The following is a 23,976-nucleotide window of genomic DNA, read 5'->3' as shown; positions in this document are numbered from 1 at the left end:
TACAAAATGGTCTCCCAACTATAAGACGTTGATTTTTGTAAGTCCCACGAGTACTAAAAGTTACAAAATGGTCACTCAACTATTCATTGTGTTTCAAACTCGTTCTTTTTCCGTTGGAAAATTATGACAATTTGAGTTGGACATGAATCTGCAGACTGATATATGATATATTATGATCTCAGAATCTCAAACGACTATCATATCCCAGTTAGCAGGTTAATGTCCAACACAAACCACCATCATTTTTTAACAAAAAAATGACGAGTTTAGAACACAATGAATAATCGGGTTATCATTTTGTAACTTTTAATAATCGGAGGACTAAAAACAATAACGTCCTACAGTTAGGGGACCCTTCATTCTCCATTAAACTGTTGTCATCCCATCCCTATTAAAACCGACAAATTGGTTGTAGAATTTAATATTGTTGTTGCAAATAGTTTGGTTTCAACGTGAAACCTACTCAATGTAGAATTCGTGGTTAATTAGTGAGAAAAGATGACCAAAAGAACATGGTTAGGCTAATGGCAGGTGAAAAAGAGTTTTTGGAAATAAAATAAAAAAATAGAATAATCACGATAAGATGAGTGAATAACAAGTGATTGTAGGGTATTCCTTTTAGCGACAAAAAGGGCATCGTCCCTTTTTTTTTTCATGGGCTAACCCCTTCTAAACCTAGTAAGGAAAAGAGAGTCCCTAAAATATATTAATCAAAGATCAATGACATCGTTTTTAACATTCCGAGTAATGATGTCGGGACAAACCGACTTAAAAAACAAAGAACCACCCGAATTTATAGTCCAACTTGTTAATGCGTGAGCAACCTGATTACATTCTCTAGGATTATACAAAATACAAAAACGAGGATGATCCTTAAAAATAGTACGAGCCTCTTGAACATATACCTCGAGGATGGAAATATCTGTAGAAGTTCGTGTAATCTTATGGACGAGCATCAAGGAATCAGTTTCAAACTGAACATCAGACCATCTCATATCACAAGTAATTCTAAGACCAACGAGTAAAGCAGATAGTTCCGCAAAACCCACCTCAAAACATCAAACAGAAGACTAGGCCAAACCAACCCAAACCTGTCCATACTTATCACGAGCAACAACTCCAATTGCAGACAATCGACACTCCGCAACAAAGGTACCATCAATATTCACTTTGATAACCTCTCCAAAGGTGGAGTCCATCGTATAGCAAAATTTACAGACCGCTGTGTATTCATCCCCACGGTAATAGACCTTAATAGTCCCGATGTAATATATTGCATCGTCCCTTTTTACTTAAAGCATCAGCGGCATCTCCCACCTTTATTCTGCCCTTTTGCTTCTTTCACCAAATTTATATGCTCCCGATCCAAGCTTTGCTCTTTGTATTTTACCACCCTAGGGTTTCAATTTTTGTTGTTAATATTCTAGTCTAGTAATGCAGGACTAGCTACACACTTCCATTTTCCAGGAAATCAAGTCAATTTCATATCTTAATGCAACGAACAATGGTTTCACTTAAGTTAAAAATTACGGGGTATTTAACACATCGACGAATGTTTTGCTCGGGACATCACGAAGCATTGTTAGGCGGAGCCGTGTTCTTAACGGTTGCTTCCACCAATGGTCCAGCCGTGCCTTCTGGAGGTGGCAGTGGAAGTGGAAAAGTTGGTGTTGGAGACTTCATCATCCCATTTTTCTCAGTTTTTGGCTTAGATACCCCAGCCTTCTCCATGATCTTTTTCTTCATTTCGAGTCTACTCATACGAGCTTCAGCCGGTTTCGGGACAAGGTAGTAAGACCAAATACTCCAACGGTTAAACATTGCATCATCTCTTCGTGAAACAGTTAAACCTTCTTTGTTAACGGTTTAGTCCTTTCTCACACCTCACCTGCAAAAGAGAAAATAATGCGTTCAGATTAAGTCTTTCCCTTTGCTCGTATACCGAATACAATGCTCTTCGCGAGAAAATGGTTTCACAGGATTCATTCTAGTTCTACAAAACTTGATTCCCAAAAGAATTCTTGTGTCTGCAATATAGGCAACATCTTAGTAGCTCTAAAACTCAACTTCATCATATATTTACTTACAGCTAAGAATGAGAATTCGAGTATATAAATCTACAATCCAAACAATCAACAGAAAAACCATGTTAACGAGTCGAGGCACAAATACCAGGAATCAACCACAAAGAGAGTCCATTGGCTCGTTTAACTACTCAAACAGGGTAAATCATTCCTATCAGTGAAACGAGAAAAAAATACTGATACCATTCCCACTGACATATTTACAGGCATAAGCTCAAACAATTTCTTCGGTAGAAGAACCAAAAAGAACCATGAACATATAAATAATGACGAACAAGGAGGTCCAAAGAACCAGAACTCATTGAGCACCGAGCAAAGATTCAAACAAGAAATGAGGACACCGAAAACGTCGACCTTGAAAGTAGCTTCCGACATCATACAAACTCACATTCAGTCTGATATATCAGGCAACACCATCTTCAGTGGATCATACTTGAACAAAGTAGCTGTGAAACATCAAATGGGCAAATCCACCCACAGTAATTATTAAATTCACATTTTTCTTACCAATATCTTTTAGATCGAGTGATAAGTAGCTCGATGCCCCTTAAGCAAGGCCTCGGGTTCAAATTTGGTTAATTTTGTTCATGTACAATATGGTATGCCATAGTTGACAGTAGCTCTTGGCTATTAAAAGCATTCATAATATCTTAAACTACACTATCAAATTAAATATGTATCAACTTATAACTGTATGTATCAATTATCAAACCATATCCAGATAACATAATTTAAGCAAAATAGGTAAATACTGATTTAACAATCTTGGGTTCGTAACTAATTTAAGCAACAATGAATGTGCAAACATGGAATCTATCTAAAACCCATCTCTGATCACATTTTCCCCCTTCAAAAAAGTAAAGTGAGCAACAAACCTGGAGAGGAACAGTAGCTGTTTTAAGCTTCGTAGCGACTGTAACCGATGTAATAGGTAAATACTGATTTAAATCTTGGGTTCGTAACTAATTTAAGCAAAATGAATGTGCAAACATGGAATCTATCTAAAACCCATCTCTGATCACATTTTCCCCCTTCAAAAAAGTAAAGTGAGCAACAAACCTGGAGAGGAACAGTAGCTGTTTTAAGCTTCGTAGCGACTGTAACCGATTTTGATGGGCAATGATAAGTGGCCTTTTTCTAATGGAGTGGGAAGTGGGATTCTCATCGTTCAAGTTAGAGGATGCCATTGTCCGGTATGCTCGCCGGCAGTGAAGCGTAGTTGGCTGCAGCTTACGACCTAAGAGTACTGAAAAAGAGTGGAGTTGGTAGTGGTGGTGAGGACACGATGGGCTTTTGGTAGAAACAAGATGGACTGGAGAGGATAAGTAGAGTAGGATAGATTGTCTGGATTCGAATTAGGATTTTAATATCGAACATAATTAAGTGATGCGTATATTTTATTATGTGTAAAAAACGCAAATTATCTCACAATTATAGAATTTCTCGATTAACTCTCTCGACTATTAAGATTAAAAAGTAATCTTTCGATTATAGTATTTCTTTGTTGGGTACAATTCAATTTTCGTCACTAACATTGACTGTTATTAACGTTGATCGCTTTGTAACAAACGATAAAGTTAATAATCGATTTGTGATTTTTGAAATATCAATGATGAAAACGAACACTAACCCTAACATTAGTGATCATTGTCGTAGTTTGCCCTAATTTATTTTTGAATCTTCTAAAATTTTATAATTTTAAAATTCAAATAAAGTTTTAACGAATTATAGACAGAATGTATGCAATATATAATTCTATGCCGTTATGGAATCAAAGATGATACTAGTATATAAATTTAAAATTATTTTTTAATATAAATTATGAGTTGATGTTTAATTCATGAGTATATAAAATTATATAATCAATACATTGAAAAATGGAAATCTATTATGTATTTATATTTAGAATTAAAATAGACAAACCACTTTGTTTAATTGATATTTAAAATAAAAATTAAAGGAGAAATTACATGTTAGTACTAAACTATCATTTTAGCCCGTTTTAGTATCTAAACTTTTAAAATTTTCAAAATCATACCAACGTTTAGTTTTGTTTCTTAGTACCTCACCGTTAAAAACTTAACGGGTGATATGCATTTGGCGTTTTTTTATGAGTAAATTACATCATTCATCACTCAACTATATTCTCAGTCATTTTAAGACTTAGATATTAAAATGAAACAAAAAATAAACGTTAGATATACTTTTGAAAAAAATTGATAAACTGTACAAAAAATGATCGTTTAAATACTAAATGTGTAATTTGCTCAAAATTAAAATACCATAATATAAAAAAAAATAGGGGCAGAGCCCATCCAGCTCCTTAATAGCTTTGTCTAGGTATGCTTATATCTTTTATAGCTATAGTAGATGATGGGTTAAATTTGTCTTCAAACTATACTCCTATATATTTAAAAATTATACAATTCAAATAGATATAATTATAAAAAAAAATTCATTAAAATATATAATTAAATCAATAATTAAAATATATCTAGATAAAAATTATAATAAATATATATAAATTCTAATATAGATATATTCTAATTGTAACTGAAATATATTTTGATCAATATCAAGATAAATTTGAATAGACTCACATGCGATATAACATCTTAAATTTGATCGAAAATATTCAATAGGATAATACACATTCATAGTCTAAAGTAACTATAAGGTAATATTTATTCAAAATCTTTCTTATTCATTAAAAACATATATACTTTACAAATACAATTACTTAAACTCATATTTAGTTATCCAATTATTGACCATTAATGTAATTAATTTTAAATTAATGATTAAAGGTAGAACAAAATTGACCATTAATATAATTTCTTTTAAATAATCTAAAGTAATTATAAGGCAATATTTATTCACAATATTTCTTATTCATTGATAACGTGTATGCTTTACAAATATAATTATTTAAACTCATATTTAGTTATTTAATTATTTATTTAGTTTTGTTATGAGTATTCAATTAATTTTTTTAAATCATCATTAATATTATGTTTTGATTTTATTTTAATCACTTGTAATAAAATATTAGTGTTGATTGTGACGTGTCATAATAAGGTAATGTCATGTCATCATTAAAAAGATAGCCCATCAATAATTACGTTAATTTGTTAACATCGATTAACCAAGATGAAACCAAAACATAATGTGACTATGTAGTGATGATTTTGAAAGAAAATATAGTGTAATGATCAAAACAAAATCAAAGTGATAGGTGGATGACTAAAATACATAGTTTACTCAACAAATAAAATAAAAACAAAGCCTTTTTGTTGCGTTTATCCTCGATTTTTTTTTTTTTTTTAAGAAGAAGCGAATTGCGCATTGGTCATTTACTCACAAGCAGCTCCAAATTCCCAAACCGGCTATTCTATATCGATTAGCATAAGGTGCAAGCCTTCATCCATCTATCTTGTTTACATGTTCATTTATTTGTCATTTTTTGCTCGAATTACTGTATGGGTCGATATTCTTCTCTAAAATCCTGATGGGCGCCTTTGAAGCATGAAATTCTGACGTTTAATGGTTTTCATAGCAATTTCCATTTCCCACATAGTTTTTGACGCTTTGGGCTGTTACTGGGAGGTATCTTAGAGGTAACAGACAGAGAGCTCACTGGACTATAATAGAGAGATTAACACGAGTTCATGTCTGGAATACTTTCTTTTTCCTCAAGTTTTGCCCAATTGGTGCACGATTTCTAGGTAAATGTGTTTATGTTTGGATTATGAATACCCTTTGTGGTTAGTAGTTGGTCGTGCCTGATTTTGTGTTCCGAAGTTGTAGGCGTGTTGTTAGAATGGCTGCTGCTCAACGGCAAATCTGGACTATCGTTGGAAGCGATGGCGATAAAACCTCCTTCACACCCTACTTATGATTTAAAGGGCATCATTAACTTGCCCTAACTGAAGATGCTGGAAATCAAGGTTTTAGTGTATCCGTTTTTTTCGGTGTTTTTGTTTCTTTCCTGATCTTTCCTGAATTCATGATGAGATGAAGATTATGTCATTTTGATGATTAGGGAGCAAGCATTCAGCTAAATCTAGCGATTTTCTTTCCTGCCATTGATATATGCGATATTTGGGTTCGATTGCAGGGGATGTAACTTGTATGGCCACCATTCCATTTGATATGGAAGTGGAAGCCTATTTTCTAGCAAAGGAGGATGGCATCGTTGCTGGAATTGCACTTGCTGAGATGGTGTTTCAAGAGGTTGATCTTCTTGAAGGTACACAACTGTATTGTCTTTGGATCATCCTTACGGTTTTCGTGCTTGGATCACACTCTCTCTCCTTTTGTACACTCTGATATCAGGTGGATGGTCTCGAAAGGATGGGGATTATGTTCACAAGGGACTGCAGTTTGGAAAAGTTTATGGTAATCCTAAAAGAGTGTTTCTTAATTTTTGTGTAAGTAGGCCATACTAAAATTACACTCTATCGATATAGGAAGAGCACACAGCATTGTTGTAGCTGAAAGAATAGCTCTGAACTTCATGCAGCGGATGAGTGGTATAGCTACACTAACTAAGGTTAGTCCATTTCTTTGAATTTTATAAACAAAGAAATGAGTTTCATAATCTTAGCTGTTTCTCTGTGGTAATCAAGCAAATTGTTTACTATATAACAGATAATATGGATGACAATAGAAAAACTCTAAATGCTTATAACTTCTTGGATTATTAGTGTTATATACTCTATATTCCTGTAGAAGTTTTAATTTTTGTGACTGCTTATTATGTGGCCTTGTTTTGCCACCTGTACATATGGTCAGAACATGGCCAATTCACATACTAATGAAAAATACAAATACATGTCATTATTTAGTCATGTATGCACAATGAGTATAATGAAGAAACAGATGTAAATGAAATCCAAATCTATTTTAACCCGTGAATTCAGTCACGGAATGCAAATTACAGCATTTATGCTCAGTAGCTATAAAACTACTCCTAGCTAAAGCTTATCACTGGAGTAACTTCACAAGGTGTTCCTGCAGGCAATGGCTGATGCTGCGCACCCTGCATACATCTTAGAGACAAGAAAAACAGCTCCGGGCTTACGTTTGGTGGACAAATGGGCGGTGTGGATCATTTCATTGATCTTACTGTTAGTTTTTTCTTAGTTCTTTCTCTTATGCCTTGGGTTGATATTTTTGAAATTTTCTTTCTGTAGGTACTAATTGGTGGAGGAAAGAATCATAGGCTGGGTTTATTTGATATGGTGTTGATAAAGGATAATCATATATCAATAGCTGGGGGAATCAGTAATGCTGTTAGATCTGTTGACCAGTATTTAGAGCGAGAAAATCTTCAAATGGAGGTTGAGGTATTTATTCCGATGTTAAAACTATTGCAAATTAAAAGTTTTGTGCTGTGGACTAGTTAATAGAGTCGTTTACAAATATGTAAATTTCCGCACGGTCTATCATGTATCCTGCAACTTTATTTAACTCTGTGTTGAAGTACGCATCATTCCCAAAAAAATATGTTTGAGTGGAATTTTTTATTCAATTTGCAATGCTTTGGAGTGGCTCTCTTCTCTCTGTTTGCTTGTGTGAACGTGGAAATGAATCAATCAGTTGTTGCATTGTGGCAACTGTAACAGATATGTTTACAATGTCTATTTCAAGGTTGAGACCCGGACACTTGAGGAAGTAAAGGAAGTATTGCAGTACGCATCTCAAATGAAGACTTCCTTGACCCGGATAATGTTAGATAATATGGTTATTCCTCTTCCAAATGGCGATGTTGATGTGTCTATGCTTAAGAAGCTGTGGAGCTAATCAACGGGAAATTTGAGACAGAGGTATGAATCATGATTTTATCATAGTTTTTCAGATCATTCATTTAGTGCCTGCAGACTTTGCTGAAAAGGTATGTGATAACCCTATAATGGGGTAGTTAGCTGATGATTGTTTTTTTCTTTTTCTTTTTTTGAGGGTCATGTAGGGGTGTGTGGCACAATGGTTCACTCTATTTGCTTGCCATTTTGGCCTTCAAATATATGAAACACGAGCAAATTAAAAAAGGAATATTTGTATGAAATCTCTTGCTACTTAGAATTTTGAATAGTTTCTAAATTGTAATCAGTTTTAGTGATTTGACTTCGCATTCTTTCTAGCTGTCAAATGCCATTATAGATTCACTTGCTAACTTCTATTCTGATGTTCTACATTGCACTGTTCTGAGGCTTGTAAGTGATATATCTTTGTCATTGTGATAGGCATCTGGCAATGTTACTCTTGAAACCGTAGGTAAAATCGGACAAACTGGAGTTACCTACATATCTAGGTAAGGCAGCGCAACCTTTTTTTTAATTTATAATCTGCTTTTAAAGAGAAGTTCTAAGTTGCTGAACTTTATCTGAAACATGGAGTAATTTTCCTAGAAAATTCGTATCATTCTTTTAGTGGGTTTGTTTTGCTTCTGAACGAAGCTAATTCTAACGGTATAGATAAGTGCTTGAATTTAGTATAAAGATTATATAAAGCTCCGAGAAAATAATATTATACACACGCGCCTCACTATTGTTAGTGGCCCCTATTGCTAGTGGATAGGATATGCCACGCTTTCTTTGGGTCCATATGGGATCTTGTCTTTTCTAGGTACAGTGGTTGATAAATTTCTGTAAAGTATTACAAATTTGTACTTTATTGAAAGCCTATGGATATTACCTACATTTTACCTGTGTAATGAATTATATTAATTAGAGATATAAGTGTGGATTTCAGATCTGTGATTCCTCATTATTGGATTATATTGTTCCTTAAAAAAAGTTTGAATAATATTAAGATACACTCATACACATTCGACGGATCCACATTTTTTGCTGTATATGTACTTCAAAATGGTTTAGATATGCATGATATTTTGTTTCAAATAGAATAAGACGGTTCATATTCTAGGAAATCATTTGGAACTTGGACGATTTTCTGTCATTTTACGGATATGTTAGCTTAAGTAACTAGCCAACTTTGTACTAAAATTCTTGTTATGCCTTAATGATTTTAATGCTTGGGTGTTTGCAGTGGTGCACTCACACATTCCGTGACAGCACTCGATATATCCCTCAAAATTGATACGGAGTTGGCACTCGAAGTTGGACGGCGAACAAAGAGGGCATGATGGGTTAATCTTTTGTGTTGTTGAATAAAGGAAGCTCTTCTTCCCCACCAAAAGAAACTAAAGACCAAGAACATGTCAGTTCCTCTCTTCCCATGCTCTAATAATGATTTAAGGTGCTGATAGATGATAAATTACATATGAAGCAATCGATACTATGATAAACTACCATATGCTATGTTATTCGGACCCTTTATTTTACATATGATCAAAGTCAGACATAAGTATGAAAATGCATTCTTCAAAATCTATGAAAACTGTTGGAAAAAGTTGAGCATACCTTGTGCTAATTCAGTATATTAATTATAGATTTTAATTTTTCTCCATCCATTGTTGCAGAATTCAATTCATTCCTAGAATCCGGGTCTTTTACCATGGTTTTTAATTCGGTTTTAAAATATATACATCCTATGGCCAGGTTACTGTAACCATGACCGAGCCAGTCATGACAACACGAGTAAAAGAACAGCAAAGAATATTAGTTCGAGTTTAGAAAATATTATAATTTGGTGCAGAAAAATGATGCCTTGGGGCCAAAGTGAAGCATTGTCTGATGATGATATAATGCCACTCTAAAGGTTGTTTTCTTCTTGTTCTAGGCCTAATAGCACAGTGTTAAGGATTGGTTCAACTTTAGTGGGCATTTTGTGGGTGAGGGAAAGGGGATGTTACCATATGATTTTGCATCATGCGATTGCCTTCCATTACTTATCATACACTAAAAGTTAACACAAAATTAAAGGCTTCCAATCCTATTAGAAAACTCTCTTTTGACATTTATGAAAGCGAGACAACTTTCCTTGTCTGTAAAGGAGCCACTAATCTATTAGAAGTTTTTAAATTATTAATATAGTTTTATGTCCTATAGAAAAAAAGTAGCTGACCCTATTCTCATATGTAATGGGGTAAGAGGGAGGTAAAGTAGTAGGTTACACCCAACATAAGGTTGAGAGCAGCTTTTGTGAAAGACCTTTGTTATGAATTGCCTAAGCATAAAATGTCAGTTCGGATCCAATGTGGGATATATTTTCTATTGATATTGTAATTTTATACGTTTGCTTAAAGTATAAATATGTGTTGTGCAAGTACAACAACAATTTCCCCAAAATTTGTGAGGCATTGTTTTGAGGCTTAATACACTTTTTAATGCCTAAATTATACCTCAAAATATGATTTGGTGTTTAAAGATTTTTTTGTTGTTAACAATAGGTGCCTAAGGTTTCAAAAGTTATACTTTTAGGTGTTTAGACCGTAACGGTCATTAAATTTAACCGCTATCTGACACGTGCCATGTATATAAAAATTTCAATTTTTTAAAAAAAAACTTGGTCGTCATCATTGACACTATCAGAATTTTCACATCGACGTAATCAAAACCCAGTCCTCCACCCACAATGAAATTACACCGATCGTCGTGAAAAACTTTACGAATGATCGTTGAATTTTTAGGTTTTTCGTTGTTATTTTTTAGCAACTTCGATGACTACGTTTGTCCATAGTTGAGTTTCTTGTCCTACTCCGATCAAAATCCGACTAGTGGTGATCATTCGTCGTCGGAGGTGGGGATGGGAGGAAGAGGGACAGCGTGGGGTTGATTTTTTTAATTTTTTTGTTTTTTAAATAATATTTTTATTTTAAAAGAAAAAAAGTTCTTTAATACCAAATGGTGTTTTGAGGTATAGTTTAGGCGTGTATTAAGCCATGTCTTGATGGATGTCAAAGGGGTTTTAGTGCTCAACTTTTTTCATTTCAAGGATCAATTATTCAACCACGAATAGCAAAAGGTGGATGGTGACATTATAACACCATCACAAACCATTCCTAGAGCTTATAATTTGTCGGTGGATAATGGAATCCAATATTAAATGGTAGATGGGTCCATTTAAATCTAGGAATATATTTATTGATATATATAGGTCAATATGGGTCCATTCAAAATTAACGTTAAATTTTGAACATGAGTATTAAAATAAAACAAAAACTAAACTTTCAATTTTTTTAAAATCCTTTAAATATGATTTTAAAAAAAATTGAAAGTTTAGGTACTAAAACAGACCAAAATTGATAGTTTAACTACTAAACACGTAATTTACCCAGAAAAGTAAAATAGAAGTTTTTTTTAGTTTAAATTTAAAAAAAATTATATTAAATAACCTAAACAATTAATGTAAAGTAACCTAATAAATTCTAAGGTTAATTTCATCTAAAACTTAATAAATTGAAATATATGTAAAAATATATATATATTAGAAGGAAGAGTAAAGTTCATGATAAAGCTCTTCTTCATAGCTTTATAGTAAATTAAGTAAAAAAAATATTTAAATAAAAAAGGAACATTTGAATATGAATAAAAACAAATACTTTTTTAATAGAAAAATAGCTAAACGACCTGATCAACATAATTTGTGGAAAGATTTTTGAGCCAAATATGGCCCAATAGAAATTGCCAATGGAGCGTGCAATACACGCCAGTATAGAAAGCGTGTTAAGCTTAATGAAATAGCGATAAAAATTAAAGTTTAATTGTCAAAACTCCTTAAAATATATTTGTTTAAAATGAATAATTAATAAACGAAAAGATTGGAAAATAAAAAGCATATAAATTTATTTTAAGGAAATATAGTTTTAAATTTTGGTTTTTTTCTTAATAAAAAATAATATTATCAGTGATCGATAACAAATTTTTAGGCTTAACGGTCACCTTTGCTCCTATAGTAGATATAATTTATCATTTTCGCCTATATCGTATTTTCGCATCAACTTAACCCTCAAAATTGTTTAATTGCATCATTGTATACCCTACTCTTATCTTAAAACTCTGAATCATAAACTCTAAGTTAGATTTTATGGTTTAAGTTTAGTGTTTAGAGTTTAGGGTTTTAAGTTAAAGGTATGGTATAAAATGATGTAATTGAGCAATTTTAATGGTTAAATTGATGTGAAAATACGATAGAGATGAAAGTGATAAATTAGATCTACTACAAGGGGGAAAAGTTACCGTTTTGCCAAATTTTTATAGAAAAAAATAACTTTGTTTTATTAATATAGGGTTATTACAAGTGACTATTTATTCTAAAAACTCTTAATCATTTGATAATGAATGTTCAAATACCCTGCAGTCGTTGGTATTTGAATTTGGGATCCCTAAGGATAACAATCATTCATTTAACCACCGAGATCGCTTGGTTTATGCAAGAAAAAAAGAGTTTGATTTTTGAAAATCAAATTTAATATCTTATTTTAACTGATATTAAATCAATATTCTTCGTTAATATATAATAAATTTTGTTAAAAATGATATATAATTTAATTATTAATATTTCATCAACATTTAATTTGATTATTACACCATGCTAGATTTGAATCTAGACTTTGAAGTTTATTTAATTATATAAGCAAATAGATTATAATTAATCAAATTATATTAGTGAGTTCATAAAAATGTGTAATGCAACGACAATCCAGATACAACAGGGGCAAACTGACACCAGATAGAATAACGATTATCCTGTAGGTTGGTTCCAACAGATGATTCATAAGAGAAAATTCGCCCAAAAACCAGAGAAAAAAGTCTCTAGAGTTTAATAAAATATTATAAAATCAAAACTGTCCAAAATAAGTCCACAAGCCGGACTGTTATAGCCAAAAATCTTATTTATCGAAATTCTACCAAAAATAGCAAAATCTCGAAAATCACTCTAAATTGAAATTCAAAATAAAATAAACAATCTGCAAAAAAATATGACCGAAATCGGATTTAAAATGACTTCCTAATTGACAATCGAAATATTACCATAAATAGTCAAAATTATCTAAATCTAGTGATTCGGAGGGGAAAACGACAGAATTTAAGGTTGAAAAAAGGCCACATCGAGCATAGTTCCATGTGGACAGCGTGCGCGTCGAAAAGAGCTTTTCGGATTGGGGTCTTATGCGCGATTCTGACACCCGTAGACAAAGTTATGGCCAAAAGATTGAAGCACGCTTAAAACGGCCCCAATGAAGAACATATCACAATCAATTCCCGTCTTTGTGCTGATCTGCCAACTCATGATATCTCAGCGAAGGTACAATCTGGCAGTTCAGCATCATCTGTCTCGGATACCTCTGCATCACAAACAAAATACTGCTTGATATGAATCTGTTAGAAACACTGCGAACACAGCCAAATTTTTCTTGGAAGCAAGGAGAAGAGAAACCTCGAGAGAGCTATTTGGAATGATACATCTTTTTTGGCAGTAAGTTGCTTCTACCATTAAAACTGTAAAAAAATGGTTTCTCATCTTTCAAATTCTTATCATTCCGTACTTAAATTCTTCAGAATCTTATATCATCTGATGAACTGTGCATTTCAGTCTGTCGATATCATGGATTATTCCTTACTTGTTGGGTTGGACGAGGAGTTATCGATTTCATGCGACAATATACGCGGGACAAGCACTTGGAGACATGGGTCAAGGCATCTGGGATACTAGGTGGCTCGAAGAATGCATCCCCAACGATCGTTTCGCCGAAACAATACAAGAAAAGTTTCCGAAAGGCGATGACTACTTATTTTCCCACCATACCTGAACAATGGAGTTCATGACATAGTTTCATCATCGGTTCATTAATAAGGGCATGAGAAATTGTAATTGCCTGACAACATGAAGTGAGCTCTCTCCTCTCCGTCGTCGGGTACTCTTCGATCCTCGTGTTTTTTCGTTTGTCAAATTCTTTTGCATTGTGGTTGGAATTGGCCTGTATTTAAACATATGTACACTATGAAGAGGGAGGGTGAACATGGTTTTCTTTTTGAGTACTCCTTTTAGTGACCTCTAAAAAAAGGGAAGACTGTCCTCAACTGTCCCCTCGATCCATCTGTGTATTTTGTAAGGTTAGAAGTGGAACTTGTTCAACTATATAATTGATTAATATTTATTGATGGGATATTTTTATCGATTGTTGTTTTAATTTGACATATTCACTTGATTTGATAGTCGTAAAAGGGATTAAAATCAATAAAATTATTAAGCATAAAAAGTTAAATTTATTAATGTTTTAAATTGAAATAAATTTAATAAAATGCGAAATAGAATATGTTAGCAATAAAGTGAGTGAAAATAAAAGATGAAATATAAGGTCATTCATGCTCGTTTTGTACCAACAAAAACGAAAAGAAAGAAACCCTAAAACCAACAGGTTCTTAATGAAATATAACATCCTCGTCAGTCAATAAGGGATAATACATTCAACCATGTCCGTCAAAGCTTACAATCCCTAGCTTTGCTGGTATGTACAAAAAAAAAAAAAAACAACCCAACAATATCCATCACGGACGAACCGCAATGTTTTATGTTAGGAGGAATGAACTCAAACTTATAAAATATTAGGGAATCAAAATAAATTTTTAATAAAAAATAAATAAAATACTTAAAATATATGATAATTTTAAATCTTTATGATAGGACTGTCTCGGTCTATCTGTTCATAGCTATTATCCATTATAGTATAGGGTGAGAGCTAAGACTGGATATCTGGAAACTTGACTATGGAATTCTCTGTGTTATTTCTTCTTAAAATTAAATTAAATGATCTCTCTTAGGAAGCTGCTGCTTGGGGTCCTCCTCTATTCGTTGCCACGAAACTCACCCGTTTCTGCAACATCAACATCCAAAACAAACAAAATTTTATATTAAACCCCCTTTTTAATTTAAATAAAAAAACAATTAATATACGCTATGCATGACAAGACGTGCATGCATGTTTCGAAAAGTTCAAAGTGATGATAAACAATTTCGTGTAGTTCAGTCAAATTAACTTTCTTCCTTCTAGTAAAGAGAATGAAAATATATTTAAAAAGAAGGGTAAATTATATCGTTTTAACTTAACTATAATCTCTCTCCTATTTTTCTCATCCAACTTTCAATTTGATCATTTTGCTCACTGAACTTTAAAATCAAATTATTTTGCTTATTCGACCATTTCTCTCTAAAAATTGATGATTTAGTTTTTTTATTTAATATAAAATAATTAAAAAAATAAAATAAAAACAAAAGGTGTTCATGCCACCGTCGACTATCGTAGGTGGTGGTCGTTCGGTTCTAAAATAGGATGGGTTTCTTCGCCTCAATACCTTGAGTCTATATACCTCCATTTTATCAGAATTTATTTCAAAGTCTAGAATTTGAGATTGAAAGTGAGAAAACTGAAACATTTCAGTCCAAATTCATAGGTTTTGAGATATTTTCTGATGAAACAACCACCAGATTCAGGCTCAGGGGTCGAGATGAAACGATTCATGAAATTTAGGACTGAACGATTCATGAAGTGGTGGCTGACGGAGAGGAAATGAAGAGAAAGACAAAGGGTAAATTACACCATGAGTCACAGAACTCTACTCTCTCCTATTTTACTCACCGAAACAAAATCATTTTGGAGTATATTTGAGTTTATCAAAACTCCGTCGTTTTGATATCTGTGCCACGTCATAATGCCGTTAAATAATTAATAACATAATGAGTAAAATGATTCAATCTGTAAAGTTTAGTGAGCAAATTGATCAAATTAAAAATTGGATGAGTAAAATAGGAGATAGAGTAAAGTGAAGAAATGTGTAATTTTCCCTAAAAAGAATTATGAAATTAAGATATAATATTTAAATTATGAATAAACAAGATGCCATGAAAACAGGGATCATTGTATTGAAAGGAAACTAACCTCACGTGCCTTGAAACCTTCTCCGGTGCTCCCATGGCTACTACCATCACGTGATGTGTTTCTTGCAGCATTCACCATGCAAAGCTGCATGATTTTCTCAGCCACTTCGCCTTCATTATTCTCGCTCTCTTCATCAGCCTCTCCACTTCAGCCCTAGGCACTCTCAACTTAACCTTCATCGCCGTCGTCCCACTTCCACCGCCCTCCTCGGCGGCCGCCACCACGCTTCCGGCGCCTTTCATCGTCGTCAGATCGGACACCGACCTCCTCGACAACATCAGGCTCTCCAGCCTGTCTTTCGCGCTCATGTTCACGGGGCCCGACCGAACCCTTCTCGGGACTCTCTCGATCGAAGCTTCGGGCAACACCACGAGGAAATAAAGCCGCTTGGGCTCCAGCTCTTGGTGCGGCTCCAATGGCTTCGCTCGAGTACCGAAATGCTTAACGGCTTCGGATTCTAACAGGACATGTCCCGGATGAAGTTTCAGAACATCATCGGCTTTCACCGGCGTTTTCAGCTTGAATGTTTCGCCGTTTATTTTCATCACCTTCGTCGTTCTTTTCCCCGCTAGTGAATTCCCCATTTTTATGAATATTTTGGATTTGGAAAAAAAGAATTAAAAGTGCTGAACTGGTCTGGTTGGGTTTATAAGAGTTCAGGGAAAACTGGTCAACAAAAGAGAGCAGAGATGTCATTTTTTTAAAACTCATTTACTACTATTATTTAATTTAAAGTAAAAATAGACAAATGACCCCTCAATTATATGATATTACTTGTTGAGTTCCCAAACTATTAAAATTTACAAAATGATTACCTTATTCATATGTTTCAAACTCATCCTTATCTGTTAAAAATTAAAGGTTGTCTAGGTTGAACATTCTGGTTAGGAGATGATAAAATCTTATCCTATAACCGTTTAAGTTGTATTTTATAAACCAATCCCCATTTATATATATCCTCAAACCAATACTTAAAACATTATAATATCGAGTCAGTGCTTAAAGAAATGGTGGTGCCTGTAGATATCATTAAATATCCCAACCATTAGGTCAACGTCCATATTATGGTCCTCAACTTTTTAACGTTAAATGAGAAGTTTGAAATATGTAAATAGTTAGATGATTTTATAACTTTTAATAGTTGAAGAACTAAACAAAACAATACCTATAGTCAAAGGACCATTTGTGTACTTATGTCTAAAAAAAAAAAGCCTACAATATGACTTTTCAATTAAGAATTTAATACACTATTTGAGTCTAAGGGTTTACAAATTAATCCTCCCCCCCCCCCCCAAGTAATCAAAATATTAAAAACGTTTAGAAATTATAACCAATTCAACAAAATAATAAATTCAAGTACACGTTAGCCAACCAGAGGATCGTTTAAGACAGATTTAGGGTACATTCCCGTAACTTGTAGGGAATTAACTAGGAAGGGTCAAACGATCATGAATTTGTTTATTTAAATACATGAATCCATTAAATTAAAATTTGAATCAATTATTATAATTTTTGACAACTTCAAATATTTACATTTAATTTAATTCTATTTTAATATATATTTTAATTTAAAATTTATAAAGCAATTTTAGTAATAAAAGAGAGTATTATTCTCTCTTGATGTTTGAGTTCGGGATATTTGTATGATGTGCGCGTTATCAATAACTAAAAGAAATTTTGAAAAAAATTACTTATAATTATATTTAATTATTAAAAAATTCTTAACTTGATCTAATTTAATTAATTAAACTTACCTCAATGGTTAAAGAAATCTTTGTTGCTCTTAAAGGTCACGGGTTCCAGCACCAACGATTGCAACATGGTGCTTGAGCAGTCAACGTCAAATAGTGAGAGTATTTAGAATATATACTACTTTATAATTACTTAGCTTAATAAAAAAATTACGAAGATGAAAATCTTTTAAAACACAAAATTATATATTAACTGAATGCATGGGAGTGTTTGTTTTTAAAATTTACTGAAATAACTTAATTATTGACAAGTTATTATGTAAAAATGTTAATTAGGTATTGAGTAAATTACATTATTCATTATTACTTATATCTCTTATTTTATTCACTGTACTTCGATTTTATTTACTTACTGAACTTCTAAATTACTCATTTTGATCACTTATAATTATTGTATTACTACTTGGTATGACGCGACCTTTTATTATTATTTAATATAAAAATAATTTAAATATAGAATAAAAAACAAAAGATAATCGTTCACTGTTCATCGACATTGGACACCACTGTCGACGGTTATAGATAGTGGTTGTTCGATCCTATTCCTTAAGTCCGAACTAATATTCATTTTTGTCGGAACATGCTCAGATCCGATCAAATATAAGAAAATCGAAACGTCAGCCATTGTCGATCGTCATAGATGGTGCCCGTTCGATCTTAGATTTCATGGGTCGCTTTTGTCTCGACCCCTGAGTCTGAATCTGAATTCCATTTTATAGGTGCATGCTCCGAAGTCCACGAATAGAAAATCAAAAGTAAGAAATTGAAATGTTTTAATCGAGATTTGTAGGTTTTGAGACGTTTTTCGATGAAACAACAATCAAATTCAGAGTCAGCGTGTCAAAGCGAGTCTCTCGATATAATTTGGGATCAAACAATTGTCGGTTTCAAAGACAAACGGTGGTCGACGGTGACGGAAAAGACGGCGGTGATACTACAAATGGTGCAAAATTGAAATATTTTTCACAGTCTAATAATAAAAAACCACGTCATACCAAAATAATAATACAATAACTTATAATGATCAAAACAAGAGTAATTAGAAATTCAGTGAATAAATTGAAAAAAAATTAAAAGTGCGGTAAACGAAATAACATAAAAAAATAAAATTCAAATGAGGAACGTGTAATTTACCCTTGATTTTTCAAGGATATTTCTAAAAGTGACGCTTTTACAAGAATAGTCAATGATATGACCTGTTTTACACGGAAGAAATTAAAAAAAAATCAAAGTTCTAGAAATACATGAATGAATTAATAATGGTAAGTTCTACGACGTCGCAGGCTTAAAAATGTCTAAAATAAAGTTTTATTAGTTTTGTAATCGTTTAAATAATAAAATCGATAAAAGTTACTTAAATTTTCCTTATAATTACCTAAAATATTATGTTAATCATGTCATTTTTTAAGCCTAATAATGTTTCTAATATTTTTTTTCGAAAATCCGGTAAAAAAACACCTAATAATAACAAAATCGATAGCGTCTAATAATATTTTCGATAATTTTTACCGATTTTATTATTTAATATAATAACAAAATCGATAACATTTTATTTTAGCCGTTTTTTATTCTACCTTCACCGAATCTATCCTCTTAATAATGTAAGGTGTAGACCATACATACATGAAGTGTCGGCTCATACACTTTATTGAAATACTTTTTCAGGAAAGAAGGTTTTTGGCTTATAAAATAATAGTCTTTCTTCAACACATGATGATATAAAGATGGACTTTCTGGACTGCACATGGGGGCATTGTAGATTGTGCAGACTTCTTCTACAAAACCTAGTTTAATTAAAGGATTTTTATCGCCAAACGAATAAAAATATATCAATAAATTTTGATAATTAAAAAGAATAATTTTATAAAATTTTGAGTTCGACCACTTACGTTATAGAATATGTATACGCTGTTAATGAGTAAAAAATTGGTTAAAGTATGCATATGGTATTAAAACTATCAGTTCTTGTCCGTTTTAAGATCTAAAATTTCAATTTTTTAGAGAAATAAGTAAAAATAGTATATGTTCAAAGATAGATTTCAATCATTTGACATTGAACGCTTACACTCTATCATTTCTGGTGTTCGAACCTGAAAAAAAAAAATAACATTAATTTTTTTACAATAACTGATTATAATAAACAATGAGGAAAATGAAAACAATCCGAGCCAAGCAACTAATTCACTTTTCCATTTGCTCCTCCGTTCAAGTCAGGGATGGACCTAAGCGGGACAGGTGGGGTGGACCTAAGTTATGTTATTTTATTTTGTTTAATTAATCTTCTTTTTATTTTATATAATAGATGATGTTGTTGCTTTTGTAACACGTTTTTTTGTTTGTCCACATAACTTGCTTCCTATTTTCTCAAAGTTTAAGTTTAATGTCGTCTCTCCCATTTATTTGATTATCTTATTACATTATTTTGGACTTGTGAACTATTTTTTTAATTGATAGACATTGCAATCACTAATGATAGTCAACAGATGAATTGTGATTTTGAATTATGACATTGTAATATGGATTTTTGTTAGTGTTCGTAATGTTTATCTTTCAGCATCGATAGTAATCTTTATTTGTGTCTATCATTTGTTCGAATTATTTATTTGAAAATTTTATCTCTTATAGGGTGTTATTGAAAAGGATTCATTAAAAAAAGAAATTGGTTCTCGTAAAATGACAAAATCCTTTAAAAGTTATTCATAAGTTAAAATTATTGAGATTAAATCAATTTTTACACACTCGTCAATAAAAAAATGAATACACAGAAAGAGCAATGAGAATGGCTCTGTCAAACAATTAACAAACTCTTTGTTGCAACAATCAAAAGGGTCACGGCTGCTGTAATTTCGAAGGTGCTCCAACAATGAAGTAGCCTTCCGCTTTGCCCTCTCGCTCCCGTTCTTGGCAAGCTCCGTCAACGGGATCGCCGCACCGAGCCTACTTAAGCAGGCCAGATTCTCAGAGTCTCTCTTACACAAACAAAGTAAAATGGCAGCTGCATTCTCTTTGTTTCGGGGTAAACCAGTTTGAATAAGATCGATCAAGACCGGTATGGTGCTAGCCTTAACTATAGCTGCCTTAGCATCATGGTTGCTAGCAAGAACCGATAGAATCGTCAAAGCATCGTCGACCATGCAGTTTCTTGAATCCGTGAGCATCTTCAGCAGTGCTGTTATAATACCGGCTCGAACGGCCCGGCCCTTGTTCCCCTGATAAATGCATAGATTGAATAGAGCAGTGGCAGCATCTTTCTTTCCTCGAGTGCTTCCATGTTGTAACAAATCCACCAAAGCTGGTATTGCCCCTGATGTACCAATTATTTTGTTCTCATCTGCAAGTGACAAACTAAAAAGGGTAGCCGCCGCATCTCTCTTGCTTCCGGCTCGGAGAACTTGGCCAATGGAAGGAATGGCACCGGCAAGCATTATAAGAGACTTGTTATTTTCAAATATGGACAGGTTAAGAATAGAAGTTACTGCATGTTCTTGCAATGAAACATCGTCTGCTGTTAAGAGGCTGACCAGGACGGGAATCGCTCCTGCATCTGCAATTAGTATCCTGTTATCTGTGCTTCGTTTCGACAGTGATCGGATTTCAGCCACAGCTGCTCTACGTTCCTCTAAGCACCGGGTTGACAGTTTAGAGACCAGTGCCTGGATGACTGCCATGTCACCACTAACATCACGGAAAGATCCGTCGCTTTTTTTGAGCCTACCGTTTGCTAATCCACTTGGCTGCTCAATCTTATGTCTAGTACACCATTGACTTATTAGACTTCTCAGAATATAGTTAGGGGTTAGAGTTAAATTTCCCAGCTTCTGCTGCGTTTTCGGACACGTTACGTTGCCACAATCTATCCATCTCTGTATGTAAGACCTCTCATATGTCTGTAAAATCAAAATGATAATTAAACAGAAGGCAAAGGCTGATCATGGAAAAATGAACATAGGAACTACAAACAGAAGCTGTGGTGGCACAATATACCTGCCCTGTAGCTACAATAACCGGATCCCTCATTAATTCCAAAGATATCGGGCATAGATAATCAACTGGAATTACTAGTGCATCGGGTTTCTTGGTTTGGTCAGTACCCTTAGTGGCCAGATTCTCTTTCCGTTTCGAATCGATTTCGTTCGAAAGGAATGCCTCAGAAGGAGTTGAGGAGCTGTTCACTCTTTCCAATACCTTAGTTTCCTCAACAGCACCAGGATTTTCTGGTACACCATCCATCTTTCCTAAAATATCATGGTTGTTGGTATCACCACCTTTTTCGAGTGGATGGGAAATTGCATTCAAAACTTTACTCGAATTCAAAGACCCATATCTTTCTGTTGCTCTTCTCAATTGCGCTCTCACCAATGAGATCTGGAAAAAGAAAAGGGAAAGCAGTTGATCTTAGAAAAGCAAGTCATTATAGAAAAATAAGTAAATAAAGAATGAAGAAATTATAAATTTTGGAACTAAACCTGTTCCTGAACCTCCTCTGAGATTTGAAACTGATCAAATGGAATTTTGGCTAAACTTTTCTCCAGCTTCGAAGTAACACATTGAAATTGGAAAGAAATTCTTTTGGCAGCCCCATCCTTCAAATTAAGATTTAGCAAATTTCAGAATTCAGAAACTTAGTCCCTATAACATAACATACTAAGAACAAATGCATATCCTTCTTCAATTTTCATGATCTGCAATTGCAAATTAACTGGAATTGCTACATTTACCGATATAAAAACTAGCACTTGGATAGATTACAGTCTTCCGACTCTTATTTTTCTTAAATAATCTATCTCATACTTATATTCATGGATAGAGACACATAATCTTAAAAACTTCAAGAAGAAAATCGAGATGGAGATGATCTATGGCGGTCAATACAAATTGACTCAATAATTGGTATGTGGAAAATTTTCCGATAAGAAAATAGTTGACTAATTCTGTCAGTTTTGCGATAGAATTGACTCTATCAGTTAAAATCAAAATGAAACATAGTTCAAGTATTTGAGTGCTAAAACAACTGCCATCGCCGGACATCACTAGTACTCATGCTCTTCAAAATAAAGAAGGGAGATAGGGGCGTTACAGAAGAATTAACGGACTGGTAGACTGAAGCAGCAGACAATAGACGCTTAGCAGCCTGCAGAGCAATGGCGAGATCATCCGACCATGAAGAATCAGAAGAGGAGGAAGCGTGATCATTCTCAGACGGTCCGAAATCTCTGATTTCCTCGAGCAAATGCGTGAAGAGAGCTATCCTCCTGACCAGATCCGTGCAATCCTTTTTAAACACTCCGGCAGTCACACTCACGGCGAAGATGTCGTGGACAAGGCGGAGCAAGAACGCGGCGGAAGCGTCGGCGACGACTCCGGCGGCCATTTTTGAAAGCCGGGAGTCAAAAAAAAAATTTAATGAAGAGGATTGACGAATATAAGGAGACGGTGAAGCTGCATTTGGAGAGATGGGAACGATGATTAATTAATTTATTAATTAAAATTGGATTCGGATTGAATTGAATTAACAATTTAGCACAGAAAGAGAGAGATTCGCGGGGGAGAGAAGAAGAGGATACAGTTGGATTTGGAATATTGTGTACTGTTATACCACTGCCACTCTTTTATTTTATTTTATATATAATACAAATAGATGTCTCTGTTCTCATATGTAATGAGATAAAGAAAGATAAAATAATAGGTTATTTTTAACACTAGATTGAGAATAGCTTTCGTAAGAGAATTCCAAATTATGAAAATATCTATATAATACGAATTATTATTCATTCTCAACAAAATTACAAAATAGACACTCAATTATTATTATATTTATTAAATTTTTTGAATATTAAAAGTTATAAAATAATTATCTGATTATTCATTATGTTCTAAATTCGTCATTTTATGTTACAAGGACAATAATTGTCTAATCTGGACGTTAACATACTGATTGAGATATGATAGTCGTTTGAGATTCTATGATCATATTTATCATATCGCAATCAGTAGGTTAACGTTCAACTTATAATACTATCGACTTTTAATAGAAAATGATAAGTTTGAAACCTAATGAATAGTCGAGTGACTATTTTGTAATTTTTAATAGTCGAGAAACTCAACAGAACAACATTATACGGATGACCATTTTGTAACTTTTAATAGTAGATGAATTTAATAAAACAATACCCTATATTCGAATTGCGATAGTCCAAGTTCGCAAGTTTGCATTGCGATAGTCGACTATCGCATTGCGATTTACATATTCGCATTGCGATTTACATATTCGCATTGCGATAGTCCAAGTTCGCATTGC

General features: G+C 33.3%; 1 protein-coding gene and 2 pseudogenes across 1 annotated transcript; 1 reads left to right on the top strand and 2 right to left on the bottom strand.

The window, feature by feature from the left end:
- Window positions 1-1,569: 1,569 nt before the first annotated feature.
- LOC120145589 (U-box domain-containing protein 11-like) lies at window positions 1,570-23,228 on the bottom strand. The gene is made up of 9 exons (XM_039159411.1): window positions 22,756-23,228; window positions 22,145-22,261; window positions 21,663-22,043; window positions 20,469-21,565; window positions 18,594-18,601; window positions 3,075-3,081; window positions 2,305-2,309; window positions 1,943-2,027; window positions 1,570-1,831 (listed from the first exon to the last, which is right to left on the bottom strand). Exons 1-9 carry the CDS (start codon window positions 23,047-23,049, stop codon window positions 1,570-1,572), a joined length of 2,256 nt encoding a protein of 751 aa, XP_039015342.1. The 5' UTR covers window positions 23,050-23,228.
- LOC120145543 lies at window positions 5,933-9,475 on the top strand (annotated as a pseudogene).
- Window positions 13,277-16,542, bottom strand: LOC120144969 (annotated as a pseudogene).
- Window positions 23,229-23,976: the final 748 nt, after the last annotated feature.

This window comes from Hibiscus syriacus, unplaced genomic scaffold (genome assembly GCF_006381635.1).
Source record: "Hibiscus syriacus cultivar Baekdansim isolate YM2019G1 unplaced genomic scaffold, ASM638163v2 tig00110893_pilon, whole genome shotgun sequence".
Lineage (NCBI taxonomy): Eukaryota > Viridiplantae > Streptophyta > Magnoliopsida > Malvales > Malvaceae > Hibiscus > Hibiscus syriacus.
Note: the sequence above shows the minus strand (reverse complement) of the source record. Positions and strands in the feature narration are given on the sequence as shown.

What these genes read in the sequence shown, in the direction of transcription:
- LOC120145589 (XM_039159411.1), bottom strand. Translation starts at nt 23,049, where the DNA reads ATGGCCGCCGGAGTCGTCGCCGACGCTTCCGCCGCGTTCTTGCTCCGC. An exon ending in CAGAGGAGGTTCAGGAACAG is followed by an intron (nt 22,044 to 22,144) that starts GTTTAGTTCCAA and finishes TTCTTTTTCCAG; the next exon opens with ATCTCATTGGTGAGAGCGCA. An exon ending in CGCGAAGAGCATTGTATTCG is followed by an intron (nt 1,832 to 1,942) that starts GTATACGAGCAA and finishes TGTTTCACGAAG; the next exon opens with AGATGATGCAATGTTTAACC.